An 18,948-nucleotide genomic window follows, 5' to 3' on the forward strand; every position below is an offset into this window, starting at 1 on the left:
CATTTTCGACTAACTAGAATTCAACTATTCTTTTACATCTTAGTGTCTTATTGCTCATCCTTAAAATGCTGTTTGTGCAAAGGTTAGATAAAATGTATTGTGACTGGCGTGATATATTCTTACTTTCTTTGCAGAAAACAACATGGTTAAAGCCTTCTCCATCATCTTCTCCTATTGAACAAATGCCTGTTGGCAGTGGGTGTAATGTTGAATGTGTGAGAATACCAAATGATGGAACAGATGATTGGGAGATTGATAGCAAGTTGTTGAAATTTGATTATAAAGTGGCATCTGGTTCTTATGGTGACTTGTTAGTATTTCTTACATTATATCTTTGCCATGTTGAATTTAAAGTAATTATTGACTTATATGATTTTTTGTTTTGTTTTATTATTGTCAGTGTCAAACTCAATATTAAGGCACAAAATTAATTTTTTGTTTCACAGGTATAGAGGCACTTACTGTGGTCAAGATGTTGCTATTAAAGTTCTCAAGTCTGAACGTTTAGATGCAAATTTGCAGCGTGAATTTGCCCAAGAAGTGTTCATTATGAGGTAGGCAAATCATCTTTTGAATGCTAGAATTGCAAGATTTTCAGGTGCATACATTCATAGAGGCAGATTTCCAAGAGAAAGATAAATGGTAGACTTTATTACTAATGTTTCATCAATACATTGCTCACACGCACCTACATCATGTAACATACAATGTATTACATCCCTAAGTAGGTAAGGTGGTGTAGCAACCTAAGCTCTAATTACAACGTCTAAAATGTTACGTTGGTGACCTACCACGAATATAAAATGATCATTATCCAGAATTTATTACTCCAAGATATCATTGAAGTGTCAATACTCCAAGCCCCCCTTACATTTTCCTCTCATTAACTTGAAAATAAAACCCAAAGGTTCAAAATTTTATAACTTGAAATTATTACAGAAAACTGCAAGACTGCAAAGTTCATCGATCTGAAGATTGCATTTAGGTCCAACTCCATATTTTTTTTTCCCGTAGAAAAAGTCGTAATTTCTATTAAGTCAAAAGAAATTACATTCTGTAGATGTCTGAGCATATGCATACTGAGGCTGGCTGCCTCTCGGACAGTGACAAAAAAAAAGATAGTTTGTTTCAACCATGAACAAAAATGGCACGAAAATATCCCAACTGATTTTGCCTCCACGCAGGGAGTTTACTATAAGCTCCGCGCAGGGAGACATGTATGAAACAGCAAAATAAAATAAACTAAGGAAATACTCCAGACCTATTACAGACTGATATGAAAATTTTCTATAATATCTGTCATCTGTTTATAGCAGCTGTAGCACGCTGCCGTGTAGGAAAGGTACCCCCGTGTGTCGAAACAAAAAAGCAGAATATAAGTAACAAAAATCAGAGAGTGTGTATGATGGAACCCCTTCAGTGCTGTGCCTCCCTTTGTGCCTGTAGATCAACAAAGGGTCTGTGATAGTGTTGATAGTAGGTTCCATCCAATTCTTCCTGTATTAGCCAGTCCTCTTCTTGCCTCTGCGCTGCTTGCTTGGATAGGTAGTCCGCCCGAGCGTCGCGCTCCCTGTAAATTTGATAACAGTGAAATTTTTCAAAAGCAGTTGTTAGTCTGAGAGTCTCATCCAGTATATGTCTCAAAGAGAATGCAGAACAGGTTGATTTTCTGTTGAGCCAGTTGCAGACAAGTTTTGAATCTCCAAACAATTGTAGTTTTGTGCATCGTTTCTCAAGTGCAAAGTATATAAGGTGTTTGGCAGTGGAGAGCTCGGCATAATTGTTTGTGCCCCGTCCCAGATGTATTTGGAGCATGTAGCAGTGGTTTTCTCTGAGGTAGAGGAGGGCCCCTCCCCCGCAGCCCTCCGTTTGAGCTGAGCCATCAAAATAAGCCCAGGGGTAGGATTTATCAATGTGTTCCGGGGATATGGTCCGAGGAGGGGCCTGTGGAGGATCATCAGGAATGAGAGCGAGATCTGCTAAGATATGGGCAGCAATGACAGGCCAAGATGGAGGTTTTTGGTCAAATATCGCGCGATTCCTCGCCGTCTAGATAGACCAGCACAGGAGGAGAGGAATGTTCCTATCTTTTCTGGAGTGGTGCTCCTGCCAATTTATCCAGGCATCGATGATGGACTGACCTTGCCATCGATTGAGGGAGGGGGAGAGTGAAGAGAGGAGGGACCATTGTTCACTAACTACAGGGCAGGACATGAAAAGGTGTTCAATGTCTTCCTCATTGCTCCTGCACAAATGGCACCAGAAAGGTCCATGGAAGGATCGTTTTTTCAAGTTTGCACCAGTGGGGATTTTGTTGAAGAGGATGGCCCACATGAGCATACGCGTTCTGGGAGCTGCTTTTAGATGCCATATAGCTTTCCACCATTGCTGAGGATTTTTAGGCTGATATTGTTGCATGAGTTTTTGGTATCCATCCTTTGGAGAATATGATCCATTTTTTGCTAGTGCCCAGACGATCTCGTCTTCTTCTTCCGTTATCCTGATGTGTGCTTGTGTAAGGGCCTCAGTATAAATCTCCCAATCTTTCCACCACTGCTCCGGGATGTGGAGATCTAGTGATGTCTTCCAGGCCTGTTGGAGAAAACTGGAGTTTTCTTGATCTGCAATATGTGCAATATGAGTGACTCCCTGATCCATAAGATGGGCCGTGAGCTGATCAGGTAGTCGATGTGCATTGCCGCATCCTATCCAGGGGTCTATACCTATGCGGACAGAGTTCCCCTGATGAATTCTCCATGTTAGACCCTCCCGAATTAGGGGAAGGGAGTTGAGAACTGCTTTCCAGATGATTGAGTGTCTTCCACTCCCCCTATGTTCCCTGCGAATCCAGCTGAATATGCTTTCCGGGGCAATGTATTTCTCCACTACTACTTGTTTCTAGAGACTTTGGGATGTGAGAAGTTACCATCCGAGCTTTGCTAACAGAGCTTTTGCAAAAAAATCCAGTCTTTTTATGCCCCAGCCTCCCCATTTCTTAGGCCTTGCTATGGTGTCCCATTTTACCCAGGCAAAGAGGTTCCCCTGTTTGTTCCCCTTCCATAGGAATCTGCAGCATATTTTTTGGAGCCTGGATAAGATTCCTCTTGGTATCCAAGCCAGAGACATCCAGTATACAGGCGTTGCTTCCAGCACAGCTTTTATAAGAGTGAGTCTTCCTGCCCTGGTGAGATATCTATTATACCATACATTTAATCTCTTCTCCACCTTTGTGATTAGCCATATCTAGTCAGCTATTTTGTATCCTCCATGTTTCACTCGGAAGCCCAGATATTTCAGCCCTTCCTCCATAGGGTGAATATGGAAAGGGAAACGATTTTTTATATAGATGATCTCTTGCTGCGAGCAACCTGTAGCTGTTAAGGTGGATTTTTGAACATTTATTATCATACCTGTGGCCTTTTGGAAGAGATCAAAGACTTGTTGTAATGCTGAGGTGTCAGCCATGCTTCCGTTTAAGAAGATGAGCACAGCATCCACGAACAGAAGGTGAGTAAGGGAGCAATTGTCCGTAATTTTAATCCCTTTGATCCTGCCTCTCCTGTGTTCAGATGCAATCAGCCTGCTAAGCCCTTCCATGATGAGAAGGAACAGGAAGGGGGAGAGGGGGCATCCTTGCCGGAGACCTCTTTCGGCAATGAAGAAGGGGGAGGGGGAGCCATTTAGGAGGACACTGAACGGCACATCAGAGATACAACTCATAATCCTCTTAATGAAACAGTAGGGGAACCCCAAATGGATGAGAAGCATTCTGATATATAGCAGATTTACCCTGTCAAAAGCTTTGGAGAGGTCTACCTTAAGGATCATTCCTTTCAATTTCTTGCTCTGCATTGAGTGAAGAAGCTCTTGGGCAGTGCCAATAGCTTCATGGATCTGGCGATGATGGAGGAAAGCAAATTGTTCGGAGGATATGTTGGCAGAGAGGATGGGCTTGAGCCTGTTTGCAAGGATTTTGGCCAAGATCTTGTAGAGGCAATTGCAGAGCGAGATAGGCCGAAAATCATTGAAAGATTCCGGCTTATCGGATTTTGGGATGAGGGCAATGAATGTGGCTTTGATGGTTGGGGGGACTGTTCCTGTGAGGCTGCAATGATTACTTTAAGGATGTCTTGGCCCAGCAGCTCGAAAAAAGCTAGGTAGAATTCGATGGTCCAGCGATCAGGTCCCGGGCTCTTGTCCTTTTGGAAGCCCCGGATGGTAGCTTCCAGCTCTTCCAAAGTAATTTCTTTTGTAAGCTCCTCTGCATCCTCGTCATCCACAAATCTGGGGAAGAGTTCTGCCACTCTCATGATTTCTAATAGACTTGCTTCTCTCGGGGCCTTGTATATGTTCCTGAAGTGTGAAGAGGCTAGATAGGCAAGTTCTCTGGAATTGCTGACCTGTTGTCCTTGTCCGTCTTGCAGCTCCTAGATAGTATTGATCGCTTTTCGACCATTTGCAAAACGGTGGAAAAACTTTGTATTCTCATCCCCTTCCTTGAGCCAAATGGCTCTGCTTCTTAGTCTCCAGCTATCCTCGCGATCTCTGAGGACTTGTGATCTCCGATTGATGAGGCATTCATACATGATTTTCTGATCAGGGGAGATATAGGTTCCTTCCGAGTGGGATTCAAGAACCGCAATAGCTTGTTCAGCAAGAGATATCGTTTGATCATCCTGTTGCCTCTTCTTTTTGGCCCATTCTCTTGATAGCACTTTGATTTCAGAGAGGTTCCTTACAAAGCCTGTGGCTGGGTCTGCTGCCTCAGGGATCGGATGTGCTTTCCAGAAGTCTGTTATTAGTTTAATATATGAAGGGTCCCGGAGCTAAGTGGAATTGAACTTGAAAGGGGCCTTGGGGATCTGTTGTCTTTCTCCTATTTCAAGATATATTGGTCTGTGGTCCGAGATCCCTCCACTTCCAACCCATTGCCTAGATCTGGGGTGATTGCTGTGGAGCACCTCCTTGATGATAAAGTGGTCCAGCCTCCTAGCAAGGCTTTGATCCCCAGTTCGGTTGTTCTTCCATGTGTGTTGAATTTTGGCCAATGGGATATTTATCCAATGGTGATCCTCGAGCAACTGCTCAAAGAAGTCAGAAAGGGGATCGATTTGTGCCATGTGTCCCCATGATTCAGAGAAACCCATAGAGAAATTCAAGTCTCCTCCCAAAATAATGTTCTCAGCTAGGAGGAGAGGGGTGCTGAAGAGCTTTTGCCAAAAGATCTCCCTGTTAAGGCAGGGTCCGTAGACATTGATAATTCTTAGATACTCCTCCAGGTCTTTTGAGTATATGTCCGCACCCAAAAAACCCCCTCCACCCCAGATATTCTTTAGTTTTATGGTACAGTTCTTAAAGCCAATAACAATACCCCCAGATCGGCCAGATACATCAATGGCGGAAAAAGTCCACCCTGGCAACCAGGAATCTAATGTGGAGGTGACTGAGTCTGCTTTGCATAGGGTTTCTTGTAAAAAGATGATGTCCACCGGTTCCGAGAATATGAGACGCTTCAGGGCCAATTTTTTCTCAGGGTTGGCCAGCCCTCTACAATTGAAGGATAGAATTTTCATGGAGGGGGGTGTGGGAGGGTGTCCTGTGCTCTAAGAACCCTATCAATAGTATGCTGTCTGCCTTGGAGGACATCGTCCCCCGCTTGTTTCTGCGCTTTAGAGAACGAGGTTGGTCTGTCGCGCCCTTGCTTGGGCGAGAGGATAAGGGACTCCACTGGCAGCCCAATGGTGTCCGCCTCTTTCTGCTTGGAGGTCGAGCGGGTGGAGTACCTCGGCGTAGAGTTTACCGATGGGGAGGGCGATGGTAAAGAGGGGGGGGGGGAAAGAGGGGAGGGGGGAGGAGGTGGGTAAGCACGATGGCATCGGGATGGGGCAAGACAAAAATAGCGAGCGGGTAGGGGGAGGGGGCGGACGGGCGACCTTTACCAGGTCGAGGGCAGACGGGGAAGAGGGAGGGGGAATCCTGATCGGGGGGGGCATGCCGGGGGATGATAAACTCAATGAAGAAAGAAGAGAAGCAAAGACAGACGAAGGAATAGACGTACCCGATGAGAAGACAACGCCTTTTGCAGCCTTTGAACGAGTCAGTGGAGGAGATGGTGGCCGGATCGGGTTCGAAGCTTGCTTCTTGCGACGAGGAGCTGGAGGCGCTTCCACCGTGTCAGAGGTAATGTTATGCTCCGTCCTAGGTGCCACCGCTGCTGGAGGGTCAGGTAGACCTTCAGAAGTGGGCAGGTCCGGTCCTGTGGCTGCCTGCTGGGTTTTCTGGAGGAGGGGGCAGTCATTGAAGAGGTGACCCACCTGATGGCATCTTCTGCAGCGATATGGGATTCCCTCATAGTCGAGCTTCTGCTTCCTTGAAGAGGATTTCCATTGTATGGTGATATTTTCCGGCAAACCCCCCCTGGTATCCATATGCACGAGGACCCTTGCGTAAGCCATCATTCCCGTCGAGATGTAGGTTTTGTCAGATTCCATGAATGTGCCCAGAGAGTTCCCAATTCTCCTGAAGATGTCCTCGGACCAATACTGTAGGGGCAGGCCCGGTAGTCTGACCCAGACTGGCCCGATCCCCAGCTGTTCCGTCTCCGGGTCGAAGAGGGGCGTCCATCGCTTGAGGAGGACCAGAGCTTTTTCAAAATGCCAAAAAGATGAAAGTACCCAGCTCGTGTGGTCCGCCCTTGCGAACCTCAGTGCGAACCAGCCTCGCACGAAAGTCTGGACGGAGGGGATTTCCGCCAGATATTGGCCCCAAATCTCCGTGGCCCATTGCTTCAGTTTTGCCGCTGTGATATGCCTGCCCCGAATACGGCCTACAAGGACTCGGTCCGCCAAATCCATAGCGTCCCCCCACTGAATGTCTTCTTCAAGCCTCAGGAAGACGTCCTCGGCTCTGGATTTGAAGCAGCGTTGTTTCTTTGAGGGGCGGGAGGACATGCGGCCCGGGATCTCAGGTGCCCTGGAGCCCGCCGGGGGGGAAACAGGGAGGGGAGGGTTTGGAATCGAACCGGGGGGGGGGGGGGTGGCCTCCGGGAGAGGGGGGATAGCGTGGTAGCTTCCTGAGGGGGCAGGGGAGGCAATGGGAGGGTTATGGTCAGCCAGGGGAGGGTTCTCCACGGAACTAGCAGGGAGATGGGTAAGGGGGGGTAAAACCGGCTGATGGGGAGCGGTGCCGTTCGGGGAGGACTGTAAACATTCCGCAAGAAAACCGAGAGAAGCCGGGGAGGGAACGACAAAAGAGTTCCAGGAGGAGGGCTCGCCAGGGAACTGAGAGGTGGGGAGAGCCGGGTCAATCGACGGAGTGAGGTTCTCTAGGCTGGCAGACATGTTTTCACTGTACAAGCCCCCAGAAGACGTGAACGTGGAGCGCCAGATGGAGCTTTCCGCCAGCGGGGAATCGGAGTAATCCACCTCTTCAATGTCCATAACGCCAACTGCTTGAACCCGCCTTGAAACCAGGTAACCGCCTTAGACCGGCACCGACTGTAGGGAAGACCGTTAGGGTTTTACAAGTAGATCAGCTGAAGCACAGGTCGATCTCGCAGGCTGGAAAGAAAGCGACTGCAGCCGTTAGCTGTCGGCGGATCAGGAAGCCCTAGCGCCGTTCCGATGATGGTAGAGAGACGGAGACCGGGTAAAAACACTAAGGTAAAAAAACGGGGGTGAGAGGGTAAAATATGGAATGAAACCGCGGGCCGTGAGGGACAAGGCCCGGCACAATAATCCAAGAGAGTGTACGGGGGCGAGGTGGCTACAGGGCCGTAAACGGCCTGTAACCCCGATCATGCAGGTTCCATTAGCCCATATTGCAGAGCCGGGTCTTCCATTTTAGGTGAGAGTTATCATTGCTATGTATTCAGTCCAACTCCATATTACAAACTTCATATGGTAATATGGTTCCATGTTATGTCTTTGGATCCTACACATCTTCATTTTCGGTCTCCTTATCAGTTCTCTATTAGACTGTCATCTCCCTCATTCTGAAGGCAAAATTGCACCAAACCTACTTAGACATTCTTTATATTTTATAAGATTGACTTCACACTCACACATTGTTATGTTGAAGGGAAGATTCTATTGGATTGACCTTGACAATCTATCAAGCTGAGCATTCGAATTTTTTGTACTCTTTCCCTGGAGACTCTTGGCAGCTACAAGTAGTCTTTTTAAGTTTCAACGATACTTTCCTCCAATTTTCTTTGTGCATTGCTTCTGTTGGATAAAACAAACCTTTGTGGGTAAATTGAAAATGTTTTTCAGAGGACATTTGAAATGATGTTCATAAATTTCAAAATCATTACATTATTTTAATAACCATTTCAAAATTTTTGAAGTTTCTTTTATCTTGGTATATTTCTGCTAAATTTTAGTTTCTTATGAACAAACATTTAAAGAATTAAATTCCTCTAGAAATTGTCCAGTGTTTTATTTTGGCCCTGCCAACAATTCCTCGGAAGTATCTGGAATTTGTCTGAACTATAATGTAAGAAATTTGTATGGTACAATCCAACTTCCGTCACTACCATGACAGTGTGGTGAGGGTTGCAGGGGAGAGGCTCCCCTCATTTGAATCTCTCCCAGAGCATGCTTCTGCAATGAATCTTGGGAGCATGCTCCCGCAAAAAAGATTCGTTCCGTGGTTTTTTCAGGGATCAAATTTCGGGAGTGCGCTCCTGCAAAAAAAAATTCGCTCCCTGGTTCTTTCATAAAATTTTTGTCACAAAGACGTTCCAAATGCAATTTTTTTTTTTCAAAGAAACAAGAGTTTTTGAGTAGGACAGCCTAATATTGAAGCTTATGTCCCTAGTATGGATATGCAATTCATAGTAATGTTAAATTCTTAAAGTAAAAGTCATCATTTTACTTAAATTTTTAACATTACCATGAAATGACTTAGGTTGTTTGAGAGTGGTTCCAACCTCATTGGATTTCATATGGAGAAATTAGATAGATCTCACTCAAAATCCAACAGACTTATCATATTTTTAGGATTTCAAGATTGGGGGGATTGCAATGTTTCCATTGGATTTTGTCATATACTAGGGTATGAGATTTATATTTAATCAAGAGCACCAAGGCCTCTATGTACCCTGATGTTAGTGACATTGGCTGTCGAACTCCTCTATCATGACCCTACTAAAAATGTACCCATCACTCAAACAAAATCTTGACTTGACATGCTACATTTTTTCTATCTTATGTTAATTGCTTAGAGGGTGATATTAATGGCAAAGATCCAAGGATAGGCAATGTTTTTGATGATATGTAGCTATTTGTTGTAGCATGATTTTTTTGGATGCTAGAGGCCATCTAGAGCCTATTTGTTGATATTTTTTCGGTTCATAGATGGATTGCACTCGATGCTATTTTGGTTATGTGCACCCTTACATGCTATATAAACGAGAACTTGTAACTTGTGGACGTGGTTGATGAAGATTATAACTTCTAGATGATTGATGTTATATGGTTTAATCCATGTTTTTATGCTGTTTATATCCAATTCATCATTCTACATGCTTTTGTTGACATATATGCATCAAAATATATAAAAATATATTATATAAAAATTCACTCCCGATCCGGGAGCTTTGAAAATGTCACTCCCCACTCCCGCTCCCTGCTTCCGCTCCTGCTCCCAAGTAATCTTGAGTCTGGCACGACCAAAATAAAGTCAGAATGTCTTTGATGTTTGCATGTTTCTGCACAATAATGTTGAAGTAAATGCCAACATATTAATGATCAAGTATATATAGATGGAGGCAATAGTAAAGTCATTTTGACTTTGTATTATATTATGCTTTTACATTTTATTGACTTCTGTGTGTATTTGTGCCTATCCCAGATTCATAAAGTGGATTAACATGACTAGTATGTAACCCTTTATAAGGAGGCTTTCACTGCTCATTTAATTAATACAATACATAGAACTCTCTCGAATAATCTTGGTTTCCTTTGTGTTCAATTTATATGTTATTGCAATATGGTATCAGAGCTCGATTAGAGCCATGTAGTCTATGAGAGTGTGAAGACCTGCGGACTACTGCCAAAAAGGACAGACCGAGGGATAGCTGGTGTCACACATCAAAGAGCCAAGAAAGGTTTTGTATCAACTAAAATGAGGAATCAATTCATGGCACCTTCAAAATTAGTTGCCAAGGAGAAAGACAACCACATGTGTGGATGTAATACATGTTGACAAATCTGTATGGATGTACAATGTTAGGAATTGAGCTGCCAAGGAGAAATTAGCCTGCATGTGAGGAATTTTAACATATAGACATGATTAAGTGGTCATATGTGTATGGATTGGTTATACTGGTTAGCTGCCAAAATGAAATCAGCCCACATGTGATCGAGGGGCCATACATGTATGGATGGACTGTATAGACCTCAAATTTTATTGTAGAGATGCCACCAGGGAGTTTTTCAGCTTGAAGCTGAACTGTACACCTATCAGGACAGTCAATCAGTGAAATCTCTTAGTTTTCTTGACAAGATGGGTGATTTGGAAGTAACTTGGAGTTGTTCTTGCCTATATTGCTGCCTACATTTGCAGATATGGAAGATAGAAATGCTATGGGATTTTTTCAGCTTGAAGCTGAACTGTACACCTATCAGGACAGTCAATCAGTGAAATCTCTTAGTTTTCTTGACAAGATGGGTGATTTGGAAGTAAATTGGAGTTGTTCTTGCCTATATTGCTGCCTACATTTGCAGATATGTAAGATAGAAATGCTATTTTAGTGCTTTTCTCTAGCATATTCAAGGAGAAATTAACAGCAATATATGTGCTTAGGTGCTTATTTTGGGTAATTTGTCAAAAAAAATGTGTTTCTTTAACAATACGTGGCTGCTACAAGTGTTTAGAGCAAGTATCCAAGTGTTCTTACTCAAAGATTGCAGATTGAGCGAGGGAGGAATAATAATTTCTAGCATTCTACTCTATTTCAGTATATTTTTTTGCATTTTTGACTTTGAAGAATGGCTCCTTAGTCCAACATCGTGTTGAAAGATAACAACAAATTCTCTGGTAAGAACTACAATTTGTGGCATTAACGTATGATGGCCATATTTGATTACAGGTGCTTAGTTGATATCAAGGTTTTAAAATTCAGTTAACTTGCGCTGAAACTTGAGTAGACCCCAACATGTTTTGAGTCGCCCTATTATCACCCCAAGAAACTCTCCTAGGTTGTATATCAGAGATGCTCGAGAACATTACAAACTTAACAAGAATGTTGGAAATAGGTGGATGAATGGAAGGAATGATGCATATTCAAGCCAGATAACCACTTCTACTATGCTTAACCCCAGACATGGGGAACACCCCCAGACTACAAGGCTTTAGACCACCAATTACTCACAGTTTGAGGAACAGGTGAAGATGGAGAATACTGACCACACCAGCAGATGCACAGGACCCTGTCATGGCCGGCTGCAACCAGTAGAAAGGTCTGTAAATCTATTTCCTAATGCACAGACAGGATGATAACTCTCTGGCACCAAGAGAACAGAAACCTACATACACCTTCAATAATGCATACTAAATTCTAACACAGAGGTGGGATGACAACCCCTCTAATGCTAAACATCAAGAGCACATGAGAAATGCATAACAGGCACAACCTGGAACAAAAAAAAGTGGAAAGTGAGCAATTAACAGCAAAAGAAGCTTGCATTAGCTGAAAATGAAGACCAGACGCTGCAGGTAACATAGTAGTTACAGTCTCCAGAAGTTGAATTTTACATCAAAACAATTTCCATCAACCCTCATTCTATCTTGTTTCTGGGTATATATGGAGGTTGATTACAAAAATATCTGCTATCCTATGCATGGAGGGGTCATAATGGACCACCAACCACAATAACTGTTTGATATGGGTCTCTGATACAATCTGACTGTTTTAATGAACAAAATGACCCTTTCTGGTACTCTGTTGTCCTTCTTGAGCAGCTGGAGTGTGGAATAAAAGACATTCCATGACTGATAAATGCTTGTAACTGCTCGATGTTGTTCTTTCCTTCTTCAGCCATCACTTCTATTGAATGCGGTGGTTGAGGAATAACTGTGCCAGGTACAGGGTAGCTGATCGCCTTCGTTCTTCGGCAGCAGAGAACAGGCTATGGACACTGGCAGCATGGAGGAAGATCCATTGTTGGAGAGCATGGATCAACGACGGAGAGCGCTTTGCAATGGCTATTGGGAGGAAGTGGGAACAACCAATGTGGGCTGTTGGATGAAACAGACGGATGGCTGAGATCTCTTGGCGGGCGGCGTCGGGAGGAAACGTGGACGGGCGAACATGGGCCGTCGGATCGCAGTCGGGCAGATCCAACGGCTATTGGGCGGGGGAGGTGTGCGAACGTTAACAAGCGGGTGAACAATGGTTTCATTGGCGGGCAGTGTGGGAGCTGTGGCGGTTTCTGAATGCGGGGGCGCGATGCAATAAAGTTGCGATGTGTGGTGGGGAAACCGCTTTCCCCGTGGGCTAATGGGTGTGCGGCTCTCGACGGTGGGAGGTGCGAATGCCGTCTGATCGCGGCTGGGTTAGGTCGGACGGCGGGAATTAACGCACATGTTTTCATGACTGATGTGACAAGGACAGCTATGGTAATAGCGCAGAGTTATATGAATATGGTCGTGTGGGTTTAGACTTCGTGCCCAGGGACTTGGGGAAAACTGGGGCTTATGGAGAAATTTGGAGGAAAATGGAGGTAGATTGAGTTATCAGAGTGCAAGCAGAGTGAAAGGGAAAGGGCGGGCCTGTCGCTGCAAAACCTATTTTTATCATAGAAAACCCGATCAGGCATGCATTTGACCTTCAGATGTTGAAATAAATAGCAGAGCTAACACTGGCTCCTTCTGGGGATGAGATCCTCTCTGTGAGGTCTCAAGAACCTGCAGATCAATGCCTTCCTGATGAAAACAAATTAGCAAAATTCCTAGTGTTCCATCGGGCATGGAGTCTGACTAAAACTGATAAAACCAAATATTTACAACCTTTAAGGCCAAAAGACCTTAAATCACATAAATTTTTAGAAAACGCCCATTAATTGGGCTATCAAAAACTGCTTCTCCTCCCATACTTTTCAGTATGAAGGTGTTGTTCCCTTGAATCTAAGACATTATGAAAGGCCCTGTCTAGAAAGCATCAAATTTTCCATGGTTGCCTTTCTTTTCTTTTAATACATCCCATTTCAGAACCAAGTCTCCAACCTGAAAATTATCTGATTTTGTTCCTTTGTCAAAAGCCTGCTTGATCTTCTTCTAATGTGCTGCAACCTTTTCAACCAGCTGTTCTCTAATCTGATGTACTTCTGCTAAATCAGTGATCCTGTTTGCCATGTCTTCTTCCTCGTTCTGCTCTTCTTGAAGGAATTTTGCCACCGGGAGAGTTAACTGAATTGGAAACACAGCTTCAGTGCCATATACTAGTCTAAATGGAGAATTCCCTGTGGATTTCTTCATGGTCACTCTGTCAGCGCACAGTGCAGACTTGAGTTTTGAATCCCAATTATTTTTATTGTCCTCTAACAGCTTCTTAATTATCCTTATCAGGGTTTTATTAGAGGATTCTGCCAGACCATTTCCTTGACGATAATATGAGGTGGAATGAATCAGTTTAATACCCATTGAATCACACATTTCCACCAATTCCTTTGCCCTGAAGGCTGCTGCATTGGCTGTGATTAACTTATGTGGACAACCAAATCTGGTAAAGATATTCTCTGTCAAAAATTTCATGACCACATTATGATCAGCCTTTCTGGTAGGGACTGCTTCAATCCACTTAGTGAAATAATTAGTGGCTACTAATATCCATCTGTGCTAGCCACTGGAATGTGGATTGATTTCTCTAATAAAATCCAAGCCCCACTGCTAAAAAGGTCCTTTTGCATGTATTGGCTTTAGGGGCAGGGATTTCAACTGCTGTTTTCCTTCAAATCTTTGGCACTTGTCACAAGATTTAACAAATGAAAACACATTAGAGAATAAGGAGGGCCAATAGTACCCAGCTCTGAGAATCTTATGGGCAGTGGTTTTCCAATAATGGTCCCCTCCACACATGCTGGAATGAAACTGCTGCATAACTTCTATTGACTATTCTTTGTCTAGACACCTCAAAAGCACTCCAGATCAATGTTGTGAAAAGCGCGAGCGGGATTAAATCGACGCGGGGAACGAATCGGAAAAAATCGGAAAAATCGGGAAAAAAGCGGGAAAAAATCGTTTGGTACAAAAATATTCATTTTTTTCATTTTTTTTCAATTTCTTTAATATCTAAACCATCTACAACATAAAATAAATACATTGACACATAAATATGATAGAAAAACTAATAATTTACTAGCTCTGCTTCTAATATAGCTTCTCCAATAGTTGCAAGCTGGTCACAGATCTGGGTGATCCATAGTTGGTCACATTATTGAAGGGGTTCATTTTGCACTCTTTGAGCTTATTTTTTAGTCATTTTTTGACTCATGTTATTACTTTGAAAAAGCAATACTAGGTTATCAAACATCTCCTTAGATCTGGTCTTTTCTATAACATGCAGAATCAAATAATCAGTAATAGCTTCAAGGATCACCCTTTCTGCCTTTATGTCCTTATCCCACAACGCCTATAGTGCAAGGTCTACTATCGATGGTGTCTGCGTGCTCCTTGAGGTCTGCGTTGTAGTTGGAGGAGGGTTGGACATGATTTCCTACAAGTTTTGCTCCTTCAGGATCATTGAGATTCTTTCCTTCTAGGGCAAGAAGTTCGAAGTACCCTCTTGTGCATCAAAGGACCCTATTGTCTTAAGCTAGAACTGAATTGCCCCCTATCGCCTCATTGCATACTGTGCATCATCACCAAGCTCAATGTGGATCCATAAGTCGTCCTCTGCAAAACTACCAAATAACTCTCTAACCTCTGTCATGTGGTGGGAGGCACCACTATCCTAGTACGAAGCGCTTCTAGCAATGGTGCTGGTAGAAAGGCAAGACACGAGTGTAAAGTCACTCTCTAACTTGGAAGCGAGCTCGCTCAAGTGTGTCTCTGCAATTGTCTGCGACTTCCTCGTGAAAATTCCTAGACTCGAAGGAACCCCTACTGCAACAAATCTGAATCTACTGCACCTACCTGATTTTTAAACTACATTCATCAAGTTATTCTTCTGAATACTGAAGCAAATTGCTTTTGCAAGCTACACTAATTAAATATTTGATCTCTTGAAACAAAAAACATAGCAAAGAACAAGATACATAGAATACACTTATTTTTGGACACAATAGTCCCCGGAAGAAACCCAATGCGGGAAAACTGGTGCAGCAACTCTGAGGGTTTTATTATTATGCAAGAGAAATATCTGAATGCAAATCTGGGATGCTCATCTAGCAATCCTTTATAGAGAAAATACTGGCAGAAAATCTGAGTGAGTTTTACCTCACTTCACTTGACAGAATTCCTGCTGATCCGGCACAAGATTGGCTAATCCCGGCTATTTCTGCATCACCTCTTCTGCGCTCTGCGTCAACTTTCCTGGTTGTTCGACAGTTCCCAACAGTTCCGGTTGTTCTTGGTAGTTCCGACTTCTGCCCTCTCCGTCAGCGTTCCCGCGTGTTCCGATAGTTCCCGACAGTTCCAGTTGTTCCCGATAGTTCCAACTTCTGCCTCTCTGCGTCAGCTTTCTTGACTGTTCCGGTAGTTCTCGGCAATTGCGACTGTTCCTGGCAGTTTCGACTTTTGTGCGATAGACAACATTTCTGCTTTGTCGACTCTCTCCGCTTCTGTGTCTGTATTCTCTGGAAAGTCGTTCTCCCGAATTCTCACTGCCCCTCTACTGCAAAATGATCAGTTAATTCGAAATCCTTAGCAAACCTTACCCTAGGAATCAAATTCTTTATCAATTCGTTCTCTACTTGTGTGTTTCCAAATGAACCCCAAGCCTCCATTTTATACTTTTCCTGTTGAGTCTTCAACGATTGAGATTAAGTCTCTAATCAACGACTAAGATTAAAACATGACTTGATCCACCTTCTAGATCATTCTCACCCATATTTTGATTAATACTCATTAATATTCTAATTTCCCTAAGTTTAGACTTAGGAACTCCATTAAAAATATTAATTATTTTAATAAAATACAATTCGGGTGCAATTTCACCAAACAGTTTTTGGGTTCTTTAGAACTTATGTGCCTTAGCCACTCCACCAATTTTCAAGGCTAGAGCACTTCTGATGCTACCAAAAACTAACATTCTCCTTGCCCTTCTTCCTTTGTGGAAACTAAGAAGCAAAATGGCCATTCTTATGGTAGATATAACATTTGACCTTGTTCATATCTCTCTTCTGCTCAGATTGTCGTCCCTTTGCTTGTCTATCACCCTTCTTGATGGAAACTTTCCGTTTGGTCTTCTTTGTCTTGCTAATCAGGGCCAAGTTTTCATCTGTTGCTCCTCCTACCTGCTTGCTCGTCTTGGACTCTTTACAAGTCTCCTTTTAGATGTGGTCATGCCAAAGTCTCTCCCGATTGGGAAGATGTTCTTGGGCACATATTCCCATGATGAATGGATCCCAAGCCTCGGTGAACCCATTTAGAGCAACATTTATTAGCTTTGCATCCAATACAACTTCTCCAATAGCTGCAAGCTGGTCACAAATCTGTGTGATCCTCATAAGGTAGTTAGTCATGTTGTCAGAGGGGTTTATTCTGCACTCTTTGAGCTTATTTTTGAGAATCATTTTCTGACTCATGTTATCACTTTGAAAAGGAAATACTAGGGCATCAAACATCTCATTAGATCCAGTATTTTCTACAACATGTAGAATCAGATGATGCTTAATAGCTTCAAGGATCACCCTTTGGTGTTTGTGTGCTCCTTGAAGTTTGCGATGGAGTTGGAGGAGGGTTGGACATGACTTCCCACAAGTCTTGCTCCTTCAAGATCATTGAGATTCTTGCCTTCCATGGCAAGAAATTCAAAACCCCATCAAGTCGATCCTCAACTTTCACACTGGTTACCGACATGGTTGTCCTGAGATCTGTCTCTCAAGCTTGCTGAAGTAACCTGGAAAACAATAGATCTACTTTTCTGTCAGAGCAATTGCTCTGATACCATGTTAAAATATTCTAAAACCATCTAAGCAAACAAATCAGATTTAGTTACTTGCTCAAATTGTAAACTTTTGCATGCAGCAGAAAATGAGAAAAGAAATCACACACATTGCATAAGTATTTCTGCCCTTCTAGATTAGTTTTGAGAAATTAATCAAACGAACAAAAAACTTGAAAATTACTTTATGCATGGAAATCGAGGTAGCTTTCCCTGCAATCTGTACGATGGTATGGACATTGTATAGACGGATGTACAACATGTTGTGCTGGGCTGTATGGCTACTCTTTTCCTTGTTGCTGATTGGATGCCTATGGTTGTTGAAAATTGGCTTCCTTCTCCCTGCTGAACTACTATTGAAATCCTCGCTAATGGTTGAAAATCAAATCTCTGATTTTCTCCTTCACTCATGTGACTTGTGAAATACATGCTCTGTGTGTCTTTGTCCTTTGGCCTCTTTTTTTTTTTATAATTTTGACATGAGCCAAAAACCTAATATTCAGTAGTTGAGATCAAACCATCAGATCAATGGCTCTCTTTTAATTAAATTATTAAGTGACTCACTTTAGTCACTTTGATAAAAAATGTTCACTTTATTAATTAATCAATAAAGTGAACTTCTAAAAAAGCATAGGATACTTTTAATGATGATTTCCATTAGTAGACACCCTGATGGAAATACTTGTCTGAGCTACAAACACTAGCACTAGTGGGCCTATTGTAGAGTGACAACATGAACAATAAGATGATCTTGAGGAACAAGTTCAAGTCCATCTAGATGTTAAGGTCCGATAACATTACCAATTAATTTGTGTGGATTGTCTGGACACATGATCAACTTGCAACTGTTGGGGAGAAAGTGGACGATGTAAAGCTTGTAAATGTGGCATTGAATGGTTTTCCAAAGTCATGAAACCATTTGTCAAGGGAATCTATGCTTAGGGGAACTCGCTAATTGTATCCAAGAAGAGATTCGGGAGGAGTCTAAGGACAACATGTGAGGATATGAAGAAGAGAAGTTGGCCTTAGTCAGTATGGCTAATAAGGACAAAGGGAAGGGTTCCAAGGGTAATAGTGAGGGGGTGACCTCTCAAGCAAAGAAGAATAAGGACTGGAGTAAGCTCAAGTGCTTCGTTTTCAATAGGAATGGGCACTATGCATCCCATTGTCTAGAGAGTAAAATGGGGAAGGAGAAGTTGCAACAAACAATGACATGAACAAAGGTTTAGCTTGATGAGTTTGCAATGAAGTTCGAGGACTTCTCATTTGTCTCTTGCCTATCTACCAACACCATAAGTAGGAGTGCTTCATACTTGAATAATGGTGCATCACACCATATGACAAAAGCACAGGAGTTATTTAGCAGTCTAATAGTGAAAGGCTTAGATTCACATTTGGAGCTTGGTAATGACTCCAGGTATGTACTGATGGGTGTTGGAACCATTAAGTTTGAGTTAGACTTAGGAGGGATGTTTGAAGCGAAGGACGTGCTGTTTGTATGAAGACTAAAGAACTTGCTCTTAGTATTAGTGATTGAGGACAAAGGATATGTGGTCATGTTTAAGAATGGGCAGGTGATTATTCGTCCAGAAGAGTCTAGTCCAAACATAGTAGTGGCCATTGGGTTAGAGGGAACAACTTATACAAGATGATGGGTGTTGCCTCAAAATCTAGTAGGACTTGTGAGAGGCCTCACAAGGCAAGGGATAGACCTTGTTGCAACAATGAGGGAGATTGCCACTGCCATCTCAGAAATCTTCCTCTCGCACTTAAGTGGAATTGCACCACAAGGGAGGCTTCCCAGTGATCACCTAAAAGTTATTCTATGTTATGTAGCT

At 43.0% G+C, this 18,948-nt stretch overlaps 1 protein-coding gene across 1 annotated transcript in view; it reads left to right on the forward strand.

Moving 5' to 3' along the window:
- The window catches only part of LOC149228537 (serine/threonine-protein kinase STY46-like), a 452,429-nt gene that overhangs the window by 157,992 nt on the left and 275,489 nt on the right, over positions 1–18,948 (forward strand). The window contains exons 8-9 of the mRNA XM_089380800.1: positions 135–310; positions 447–554. Of these exons, the coding sequence (XP_089236926.1) occupies positions 135–310; positions 447–554 (284 nt within the window). The remainder of the gene's footprint in view (positions 1–134; positions 311–446; positions 555–18,948) is intronic.

This window comes from Pinus tabuliformis, chromosome J, assembly GCF_031772625.1.
Source record: "Pinus tabuliformis cultivar Carrire ecotype Pingquan chromosome J, CPIR1, whole genome shotgun sequence".
NCBI classification, from domain to species: Eukaryota; Viridiplantae; Streptophyta; class Pinopsida; order Pinales; family Pinaceae; genus Pinus; species Pinus tabuliformis.